General features: G+C 47.5%; 1 protein-coding gene across 1 annotated transcript in view; it reads right to left on the bottom strand.

The window, feature by feature from the left end:
• Window positions 1-3,793: 3,793 nt before the first annotated feature.
• LOC103604350 overlaps window positions 3,794-11,983 on the bottom strand; it is a gene marked incomplete at its 5' end in the record, with an annotated part of 155,097 nt that continues 146,907 nt past the window's right edge. The window contains 3 exons of the mRNA XM_008588909.1: window positions 3,794-3,881; window positions 7,518-7,642; window positions 8,198-8,248. Coding sequence (XP_008587131.1) covers window positions 3,794-3,881; window positions 7,518-7,642; window positions 8,198-8,248 — 264 coding nt within the window. The remainder of the gene's footprint in view (window positions 3,882-7,517; window positions 7,643-8,197; window positions 8,249-11,983) is intronic.

The raw sequence follows: 11,983 nt of genomic DNA on the forward strand, positions 1-11,983 counted from the left end.
GTAGTAATAAGGGTGGTGGTGTTATTATTACTAGTCATAGCAGCAGCAGCAGTAGTAATAAAGGTGGTGTTGTTATTATTACTAGTCATAGCAGCAGCAGCAGTAGTGGAAGTGCTGTCTCTCCATCCCCAGCTTGTACTATGGGGCCTGGCCAGAAGGAGCCCCTTGGCCGCAGCAGCAGCAGTGGAAGTGCTGTCTCTCCATCCCCAGCTTGTACTATGGGGCCTGGCCAGAAGGAGCCCCTGTGAGCGCTGGTGCAAGGGCGTGCGGGTGGGTGTAAGAATGGCAGCAAGGTGCTGATGAGCTTGCCCCACCTCTCTCTCTTCTGGGTGTGTGACCCTCGCCCACCTCCCCCAGGCGCTCCCTCCCCCACCCAGTGCTCACTGCACAAGAGCATCCTGTGCATATTGGTGACGGTGACGCTGAATCACTTCCTCTGCCCTGAGGGTGCTTTTTTGCTTAGGGATCCCTGGACAAGCCCACCCAGTGCTCACTGCACAAGAGCATCCTGTGCATATTGGTGATGGTGACGCTGAATCACTTCCTCTGCCCTGAGGGTGCTTTTTTGCTTAGGGATCCCTGGACAAGGGCTGTGACATGCATTCCCCTTGAGCAGTGGGTGCAGGCGAGCCTGTGGAGAGCCGTGCCCTGCTGGTCAGTGGATGTTGGCTCTGAGGAGCTGACTCACACCCAGTGCATGTGGGTTCCAGAGCTGACTGCAAAAAATCATGTGGAGGTAGATGTCTATGCAGGTGGCAAGGGCTGCAAATGTAAGCAGGGCAGGGCAAGCCTGTAGGAAATTAGGGAATGCAGTGGACCCATGTGCATTCTGTCTAAAAGAGGTGTCCACTTCTCAGCACTGTCTGGGCCACCCTGGTCAAAGCTTCTGGTGTTTCAAGAGAAGTGGGCAATCTTCATTGTACTGTAAGATCTCTCAAGTTTTAAATGTTGGCGAGTATTTCAAAGGCTTATAAAGTCTGGACAGGGCACGGCTAGAGGTGGACGTCACCTGTACTCCACCGTGCTGTGGTCCTGCTTTACGTGAATGTTATGGGAAGTCAGGGTGGACTGGATGCCCCTCGTGGTCCTGTAGATGCCTCAACTGTACTATGTAGGTCCCCAACACATAGGACAATACCTCACATGGTCCTGAGGGTGGGAGGCTCTGGGATCTGTGACTTGCAGTCCTTCAGGAGGAGAGTGTACATCCCTGTGAGTACAATCCACTCCAGGGCAATAAGCTGCCATAACACAGAACCCCACACAGGGGTGGACAGTGCAGATATTAAAAGGCTGTGCTGCCCCAAGGACGTGCTGCAATCTGCATCCCCAGTGATGCCCGAAGCATGCTAATTAGTATGGCCAATATCAGAAAAAAATAGTGAAAATATGGGCTTTTTTCTAAGCACAGGGAATGGGAAAAATGGGATTCACTGGTGAAATTAAAGGTATGTGAGATACGTCAATTGGCTCAAATACCTTAATGCTGTCCCACCCATGAATGAAAAGGGCATAAGAAGAGCAAGCCCTTCCCCTGTGATCTTGAGGCTGCCCAAGTCTGGGTCTCCAGATGGCCCTGTGTCCAGACACTGATTCGAGGACTCTGGCTGCCCAAGGCCCTGTCCTGTTGACATGTGTCCACAGGAGCTGGTGGTGGAAGTGTCTAACAGTGCGGAGAGTTGGGACTTCTTTGTGCTTAGAGGACAAACACAGGAAGTGCCCTTTTGTGCCCGTTTGTCAATAAGCGTCTCCTCAGTGAAACTCTGTCCATGAGGAAGAATTTGGTGTGAGACTCATTTTCATTATAACCAGGAAGCAGAGCTGTACAGGAGTAGCGAAGCCTCTCCCACCACAAATTTCTACCAAAAAGAATCTAAGAGTTGTGCCCTATCACGGCCAACTTGTTTGAGCCTTTCTTTCCAACTCCTGGACTGGTTTCTTCTCTGGGCATCAGAGGAAGTGGCTTCAAGGCAGCTGGATGCCAACTCTAAGAACCCAGGCAGCTTCCAGACGGACAGCAACTAGCTGAGAACAAGGGACCCATGAAAACCTGCAGTATATTGGCTAGGCAAGCATTCCCTGAGGTTTCCGTGTAGTCTCCCTCTTCCAGGAAGCAGGCTAGGATTTTTCTCAGCAGCCTCCAAGAACACAGGGCCTGGCCCTGGCTGCAGCTGGCCAAGGCTGATGATGCTGAGCCAGGCAGCTGGGGCTATGAGCCTCCGATTGCTTGTGAGTCACTAGCAGAAGGAACTGCTTCCAAATGATGCTGAACGAAAACAGCAGCCTGTCGTTCTGCCCCATGCTGGCGTATTTGGACATCAATATTTATTTCTTGATTCGGAGCATTGTCCTGTCCTGGATGAGTCGGGCACCACACTCATGTGTTCACCAGCCGTGTGGGTGTACCCAGCCTGGTCCCTGCTGGACCAGCCACCTGCAGGCTCTGGGGAGTGGAGGGCGCTGCTCAGAGTGCCTGTGTCCTGACTGTGGTGGGAACAGATGGCACAGTCATCAGGCAAATAAACTATAATTGGAACAAACATCAGAGGCTTGCAAATGTGGATGTGGGTATTTATAAAAGACAAGAGGAAAACACAACCACATCCATGACTGCTACCAACCTCGCTCAGTGAGTCTCCTCTGATTGTCCGGGCTTCTCAAAGAAGAGCTGGTGAGCAGGGTGCCTGTGATCAATGTCCAAACCAGGACAGTTTGGGGAGACAAATGGACAGCATGCATGATTGCTCCAGAACCTCAGGCAAAAGCCCAGGGACATGCAAGGCTCATGGGGTCTCCCTGCTCAGGAGCAATTTGGAAACAAATTTTTGCATGTGCCATCTTTATTTATCATTTGCTAAATATTCACTATGGGCCTGGCCCTGCCTGAGGGAATTTTATGCATTGTCACTGGCCATCAGAAAAGACCCCATGGGGTAGGTTAGTATGAGTCCACCATACAATGAGGAAAGTGATGCCAAGATGGATGTAGGTCCACCTCATGCTGGCCTGGGTCTAGGTCCTGGACCCTCCACTCCCTCACTTGGGGACCTGTTCTCTGTGAAATGCGGTGCAGTGTGCCTTCCAGAATCGAATGGCAAAGTGTAAGCAAAGACTCTGGCAGGCATGGTGGGAGCGCCATCAACAGCCACAGAGATCTTTCACCCTCTGTGGCCAAAGACTGCTGGGAAACTGCCAGGGGTACCAGACTTCCCTTCACACTTCTCCACTGAGTGAACTTCTGTTTTCAGCCAAGTGTGATCATGTGTGTGACCTCCTACAAGTCTATTAGAATTCCTGACTTTTTATCATCAGCAGGGGACACTGAGGCAGTCTCCATCTTCTTCCCATGGTGATTCCCATTTAAGGAATACATCTCATTGTCAGTTTGATACTGGTCCCTGCTCTGGGCACTAGCCTGCAACTATAATATGCACAGAAAAACTGTATAAATGCAACTGAACAGGCTCTGAATTGCAGAATCTTTAAAAGCAATTGCTCTGAATTCTAGAATCTTTTCAAGACATGGCAATTTTGGTGCTAAAAGGTAACAAAGTTGTAACCAAGGTGAGAATCTAGTTAAGTGAACATTTATATATTTAATTAGTGTTTTGCATTCTATAATTTGTGTGGAATCTGCACTATTAAAACACAAGTGTCTTCAACATTTGGTTTGGTCCAAGTGATGAATGAATTGATCACATTGTCCACAGGAAGCACAGTAAAATCTAAACTGGGGAGTCTGGGTCATCAAAGGCTTCTTGCCTCTGTGGAGTCATGTGTCTGTCATGCAGTATCAGATGTGCAGGTACACACCGTCCACTGACAGAACCTCAGAATTCCTGATGCTGCCACTGACAGTAGCTTTGCCCTCAGGGTGCCAACTGAGGCAGGGGGGAGACATCAGGGAGGTAAAGGGGGAGTCAGATTTAGTCCCAGGGCAGCTGACCTCCTAAATACCGGATCATACATGATTTCCTTATCCCTAACCTATCTTGTCCCCCAATTAAACCTCATGCTCACAGCACTGCTAGGCTGTCCCCTAGGTGGGGCAGCACACTGCTTTCTTAAAGACTCCAGGCCCAACCCATCTTTTCCCCTGGGGGAAAAGAATTTCTAAGAGATTTAGGGTGCAAAACATTGATTAAGTGTAAGTCTTCTTTATGTGTTCATTGAGACTCTCAACGTGGTTCATAGTCTGTCACATGTTAGTAACAAACCTGCATTGTCTTTTTTGTCAAAGACATTGTCAGAATTGTACTCAGATGTGGCACAGAATATGGCACAGGTCATGCCATGTGGTTTCATTCCCTGGGTTCCCTGGAAATTGCATATCCCAGATTCCCTCGCAGTGAAGTTGGGCCGAGTCACCAGCTCCAGTCAATGGCCTGTAAGCAGGGGTGACCCTTGTCATGTCTGTGTCTGAGGCACAGAATAGCCCTGTGAGTTCCATGCCACTCCTCCTTGCCATGGGGATCAGGAAGCCATGTGTTCCCAATGGCACAAGTCACCATGTGGGGGGTGCAAGAGCCACAGTGGACTCTGCCACAGAGAAATCCCCTTTATGTGGTAAGTGTGAGATGTTAGTGTTTGTTAGTACAGCACACCTGGCCTAAGTTTCCTAATACCCTGGAGACCAAACCCACACCCTCCTTCATGCATTCACCCCCACCCTGATACACATATGTATACACGTGCATGCACACACATTTGGCAAATTATCATTGTGCATCTTAACACAAGCCAGGTGGGCCAATTTCTCCCTTAGGCAGAGGGGACCCAGTGTCTGGGACCATGATAAGTTTAGGGACCCACAGAAATGTTTTCATTTTGATTTCCTTTCAAATTAGGAGAAAAAATGATATAAGAACAATGATACATCATAATGAATGCAACTTGGGTTATATTCTTCTTTATACCCACCCAGATGTGAAAGATAATTTTAGTATTTTTTTTTAACGGAAGAAGAAACTCATCAAGGCAAAGGTGCCTGGGGCCCATGGAGGTCATCCTGGGTCATGACCAGGAATAAAAACATGTCTCTTCATCCACCCCAAACACGCCACACTCATTCCTCAGAAAACAGGGTTTAGAAATGTCCATAGAACTGATCTGTGCATATATCGAGAGGGTTTATTTGACACATTTTCTGAGGCAAACCTTACCTAGCAACTCCATATTATATCTAGCTGGGCAAGTGGTTGTTCTATTTAGCAAAATATTCTGTCTGAAGGAAGTCACCAATGTGCCTTTAGGATGTACTGCATTCTCCTAGGACATTAACACTTAGAAATGAAAACTATGCTGCACACATAGATTGTCCCTCGATGAATTGGTGGGCAGGGTTTACAACTGGAACTTCTCTGTCAACACTTCTGATGTAGGGTAAGTGGGGTGGGGGGTTGGAGGTTCAAATTACCAAGATGCCAAACCATGGGCTAGCCAATACTTCCCAGGGAACTTGCACCTTCAAATACAAGGATACTTCAGAAAGTTCATGGAAAGATTTGTATTACCTTTTAATTCCATTTTCCCACAAACTTTTTGAAATACACTTGTATTTTCTCCTCCAGTGACCAGCCTAGAAGACCCTCTCCAAACAATGCTGCCCAAGCACCAGCAGCATCAGAACCACCGGGAGGGCTGGGGAAAACACAGATTTCTGGGGCCTCCCCTAGAGTTTCTGATTTGGCAGTTCTGAGACTGGGCCTGAGAAGGTGCTTTTCTAAAAAGCTCCCAGGTGATGCCCACACTGCTAGTCCAGGGACCCCACTTTGAGAACCACTCGTCCAGCAGTGAGAAAAGCTATCCATTCTACAAATTCATGATCAGGCTCAGGGGGTTAGAAAACATGCAAAACGCTGTCCCAGGGACAACCCAGCTTCTCCCCTACCGCAGGGTGTTAGAGAGGCGGTTGCCTGTTAATAGAAAGAGCAAAGGCAGACCCCTGCCTGTTGGAAGGAGCTTGCTGTCAGTGCAGGGCAGGCAAGGAACACAAAGGTACAAAGCTCAGGAGTAACGTCTGAATTCCGATGACCCAATGATCAAGTAAGTTCTGGGCTGTCAGCTGGGCTCTCTCAATTGCAGGGTGTTAGAGAGGCGGTTGCCTGTTAATAGAAAGAGCAAAGGCAGCCCCCTGCCTGTTGGAAGGAGCTTGCTGTCAGTGCAGGGCAGGCAAGGAACACAAAGGTACAAAGCTCAGGAGTAAGGTCTGAATTCCGATGACCCAATGATCAAGTAAGTTCTGGGCTGTCAGCTGGGCTCTCTCAATCACATGGCTGGCCCCTGGCTAGAATCCATCCCAACAATTTCTCTTCCCTGTGGTCATCTGAATTCATAGGACTGTTCTCCCAGCCTGAAAGTTATAGCCTTGGCAGAAAATGGAAACCATGTGCCTGGACCTGCTCAACATTTCAGAGAACAATGCTCTGTATCCTAATGCCCAGATGAAAGGGAATCCTTCCCCGTGGAGCTCCTGAAAGCAGCTCCTCAGCTCCCCCAGGCTAAGGAACCCTGACCACCTTCTACAGCATAGGAAAGCTGCCCTTGGGGTCAGAGCCTCAAGGGGCCCAGTCCAGGAAGAGGAGGCAGATTGAGCAGGCCCAGGGCCTCATGGTTGCTTCCGTGCATGGGGGAGCACCAAGCACGGGGTGGGGAATTTTCATTCTCTAGAATACCTGCATGCTGTCCAAGGTGTTCTGGCGAAGAGCAAAGCAAGACACAATTACAGGGAGAGGTTGTAAATAAAAGAAGGCACAATTCTCCACACACCAGCATTGCCCTTTCTGCTTTCAAACCAAAGCACGTTGCGCTACGACTGTTACCACGCTTCAAAGCATGCACCACCAACAGCACCAGGGACAGACCACAGAGGGACGGCCTTGGAGCGGCAGCTGGGAAGGCGGATTGAAGCAACACAGATGTTCAAGTCAATGGGATTGGGGCAACTAGAAGAAAGGAACTACCTTTCCAGCCAGGATATTATGCAAATTAAAGTGCAGTAGATAATTCAAGCAAGGGGAATCAAATTATTTTCCAGGGAGATGTATGGCCATTCAGAGGTCTGTTTCAGTCCTCCCAAGTAATATATTTTCATATTTGCTATTCATCATACTCATCCCTCCTGATATTCATTAACTAATGGATGCTTTCAAAAAATCAATTTTAATATATAGAATGATAATGATGAAATCTTTTCCTGTGAGAGGAATAGATCTTAAAAGGCAATGTGAGAGACACATATATTCTGTTTTAAGTGGCTGCTAATTCCCCTGGGACAAGGGACAAGGTTATCTTAAAGAGGGCAACCTTATCTGATATCTGGTGATCTTGGCCTTTGTTGATGGAATGCACTGGGAGGGGGTCATACTGGGGCCAACCCACTGTCATGCAACTGCCCCCTCAAGAGGCCCTTAACTGCATGACCTTCATCTACAGCAGGTGGAAACCTGACCTCTCACTGCACACAAAGACTGCGGGTGGCAGAAGCCTCTCCAGTGATCCCAGGTGCTCTGCTGCACTCTCTGCTGTCTACCTGCTCCCAAGGAGACTGGCATGAGGTCAGGAGCCAGGGACAAGAAGTGGTCACTCGTGGCATGCCACCCACGCTGTGGGACATGGTGGTCATTTCCCTTCGAAGCACCCACTGTCAGGGCCAGGGGTAAAGGTTCCTAGGGGGATCTGAGAAAGGCCACTCACATTGTGTCACGGGGACTGTGCCTGTGGAAGTGCCTCTGATGCTTTGATTTTCTTGGCACCCCTTTCTCTGACTCTGCAAATGACTCCCCAGGATTAGTGTCACGCCCTAAAAGTGGACCCCTAGGGCAATTCATCACAGGGCAAGACGTCCTTGGGATGGTCCATCCACCTTTTCTCCTAGGGCAAATCATCCCCATGCACATGGATGGGCCCACCTTCCCTGCTTTCCACCCAACAGGAGCAGACCACACATGAGACACACAGTTCTAACTCTGGCTTGTGTGGCCAAGGGAAAGTTGCTTAACCTCTCTGTGACTCTGTTTCCTCAAGTGTAAAAGTGGAAATCATGATGGTTGCTTGTGAGGCCAACGTGAGAGGATGAATAAACAGCATTTGGTGCACAGTCGCCACTTAGTAAATGTTACCTATATTTCTACTAGGCATTCGTGTAACTCTCCCCAACACACCCACCCCAGAAAGAAAGCAGGGCCCCCTCTCTTACCTCTAGCAGCTGCACAGCACCTTCATGTTCTTTCTTAGCTTCAACCTGAGCCTTTTTTTATGATAAAAAGAGAAAAAAGTAAACATTTAAAGGGGAGAAGAGAGAGAAGAATCAGATTAATGTTGAATGATGAGGGTGCGGGTCATTGTATTTCTCTTCCCTGCATAAGCCCCCAAATTCGAAGGGTCTAGATCAGTTCTCTTTTTTTCTCCCTGTTCCCTTTGGGCTAGACAGAATGGATTTTGGCTAGGTTTGATGTTCTTTGTAACAACTAGAAAGTGTTTTCCTAATCTGGCAGAGAATAGGCAGACGCTTGGGGTTTGGCTGGGGCATGAGAGCAGGATGCCCAGGTTCTGTTGCTGAGGAGGTGTCACACCAGGCAGACGGATGAAACCAGAGCAGCCTGGTAATTCTCCCAAAACCTCAGACAGCACCTTCATCCCCTTTAATGTCCTTAATTGCTTGGGAAACAAAACATAATCCTGTAAACTTGACCCCCAAATAGCTCCAGGGTCTCCTGGGATGTCACCAGGCCCTGAAGGAGATGCCATGGGTGGGGAACCCGAGCACCTACCAGGCTCTCAGCACCTCCAGCCTGCAGCAGTGGGGACAGCCCTCTTCAAAGTCCTGGAAGCAAAACCATCTGCCCCATAAAATAAGAGATTTTACAAATTTCACTAAAGAAATTTCTCAGAATGGCTGTTGCCTGGGTCAGATGGCAAATCCGTACACAACTGACATGCAGCACTATTGTTTCTTGTCCTCAGAGACTCCACAATTCTACATCACAATGACAGTAGATATCTGTGCATTTTTCTGCCCAGCATCCATGAGTGTGTTCTCCTCTCCTGGGATGAGTTCCTGAATTTGCTGGGGAGCTGCTGCCTCCCTGTACTGAGTAGTGAGTCCAATTCTACACTCTCCACGACTGGTTTACTGGGTGGGCATGAGGCCTATTTAGAACAATGAGCCTTTGCCTGCAAATGCTGGGAAAGGGGGAGGCCCCTTCCCATTGGACTTCCACCTGAGAGGAGGAGAGTTTGGAGCTGTGGCGGCCACCTTGCCACCACGAGGGTAAGGCTGGAAGGAAACCAAGAAGGAAGCCAACCCAGAGGAGGCCAGAGGGCAACCGAGTTCTAGTGGCACTTGGGAGGCCTCTATCCAGCTGTTTCTGAAGCCAGCAAGTTTGGGACCTGGATCCAGCCATATGCAAAACCAGATTGTCAGTATACATGCAAACACAATTTCCTTTTAGGGTTTTCTGTCACTCGAAGCCAAGAGTCTTAATGAACACAATAATCAACTGTTAAAAAATACTATGTCCTTCATTTTAAAGTTAAGGAGGCTGAAGTTCAGTAGGGATCTGAGGCTGTACCCCAAACATCTGCCTGCATTGTGTTGCCCTGGCATGGATGCCATGGAACTGGCTCCAGTGGTCTCACAAACATTCCCAATGAAGCAGAAAAACACATTTTAAAAGAGGATTATTTACTGACACTACAGTGCACCTGCCTCTTAAAACATTGAGCACTTACGAAAGTATCCATATCTTAAATTGAGACCTTACATTTAGAATTCTCAGTTTCTAGAGAAATAGGTGCCTAGAGAATAATTAGTGGTCGACTGTTCAACATCATAAATAAGCAAGTGAACATTATCTCAACAGCTTCTGCCTCTCACTTGCAAAAATCCGTGGGTTGGAGAGAGGGAAGAGCTTGGCTTCCCCAGCGAAGACTAAAACTGAAAGGCAGTTTGAGGTTTCTATAGAGTTCATTCATATGCATTTCATTCTCACATATTTCCAATGAGGTTTTTAAGAGCTGGGCAAGTGAACAGATCACAGCACATTAATTACACCATTCTTGAATTCAGCTCAATCGTCGGGTGCTTGAAATTGTTCCTTTCAAAGCAAAAACTGCAAGAGTAACAATAAATAACAGAATAGGAAAAAAAAAAAAAAAAGTAAAAGCAGAAATAGAATTTGGTCCTAATTTGCTGTGCAGAAAATAAAAGAATTTTAATTCAAAGCTCAATCGTCGGGTGCTTGAAATTGTTCCTTTCAAAGCAAAAACTGCAAGAGTAACAATAAATAACAGAATAGGAAAAAAAAAAAAAAAAACGAACAGCTAGGGAACATATAGGATTATATAAATAACACCACCATTGAGTCACTTGAATCAAAGATAGGTTTCAACTGGCAAGATTAAAAAACAACCAAAAATTCCAAAGCAGGCTGTTAAAACTCAGCCAAGTTGGCAATAACAACTTAGTTTCCGGCTTCAGATGAAAACCAGGAGTTCGTTTTCGTAGGCTACTTGCAAGCTGGGCCATTTGGGCAATCAGAATAGATTGTTAAAATTAACAGTTAAAATTGGCAGCACTGGATTCTTGCAAAATCGAAGCAACAGCTTAAGCGAGGCTCATTTCAGGGGCCCCTGCCAATTTGCAGAAAAGTGTGACCTTTATTTAGATACGACCTCCTGCAGAACAGTAGAACTCGAGAGGAACCATATCTCTCACAGATACCCACATCCTCTCGATGCCGGAAGAAGCGGCCTGTCACCCAAAGGATCAAGCATGCAGGAGGGTGGGTCAACACAGCAGCAGAAGCCGTTGTTTTGAGAGATGTGTGTACACAGAAGTGATGATAGATTTCCTTTACTGCCAAAACCCTGGACACTTGGCTTCGTTAGACTGGGTACATGACACTCAGAACAAGAAGCCACCCAGCACCGTGGTAACTGGGTTGGGATGAGGGATGCTGGTTAGGATGGAGCAGAGCAAGGGTCATTTATAGGTGATAGTTAATCTTAGCTCCACGGAAAAGTGAATGAGAATCATGGAACTATATTAGGGCTGGAAAGACTCTCAAATCAGGGTCCTAGATTTTGCTCTCAGCAGAGTTGAAGAGACTGATGAACATGTTCCAGGATTCCAGGAGCATGTCCCAGGAGGACAAACGATTGAGGCAGATGCTGCCCTGCATCAGGGTGGTGGTGGTGGTGACCTGCCTGCTGTCTGCACAAAACTGAAGCCAGAACATCCAAAGGGAGCCCTTGAAACTCAGACAAATCACTCTTCATGCATTGGAGGCGAGGTGAGCTTTGCTTGTTATCACACATTTCAGTAGTATCCTTAAAACTGGAAGCCATCAGTTGTCAAGTGGGAGGATTTTAAATAAAGGGAAAATCGGTTAGGTCTGCAGATCAATTTCAAATATGGAAAACCCTTTCCGCTCATACTACTGGGTTAGTATAACTGCTACCTGTTATAAGACAAGGCTGTAACCTGGACAAGAAACTAAAAATCTGAAGCAACAGGCGCAGCTGGACTCTAGGGCCGTGGTGTACCCAGAGAGAAGACCTGAGAGTTCAGAGGCAGATCTCACGTTGACCACGAGCATGCCGTCCAACCTTGGGTTCCTCGTCTACGACAGGGAGAAAATAGCAGTGTCTGTGCCCCACTGGGGATGAGGAGGGGTAAGTGACATGCTCATTTATTCACTCAACAGGCATTCATTGAGTGCTGATTGAATTTATCATCAGTTACCTCATCAACGTTATTTTGACCATAAATGGTGTCGATTGATGGAATCTTACCACGTTTTCTATTCCTTCTTTTCCCCAATGCTTTCGAGTATCTTCAGTCATTCAATATTTGTTGAGCACCTAGTATGTGTCAGGCAATGCCCTAGGACTGTGGACACTCCTCTCCTGGAGCTTACTTTCCAATGGGAGGAGACAGGCAACAAGCAAATAGACAAATTCGTGAGCAAGCACGAGTTGG

This window comes from Galeopterus variegatus, unplaced genomic scaffold, assembly GCF_000696425.1.
Source record: "Galeopterus variegatus unplaced genomic scaffold, G_variegatus-3.0.2 Scaffold5098, whole genome shotgun sequence".
NCBI lineage: Eukaryota > Metazoa > Chordata > Mammalia > Dermoptera > Cynocephalidae > Galeopterus > Galeopterus variegatus.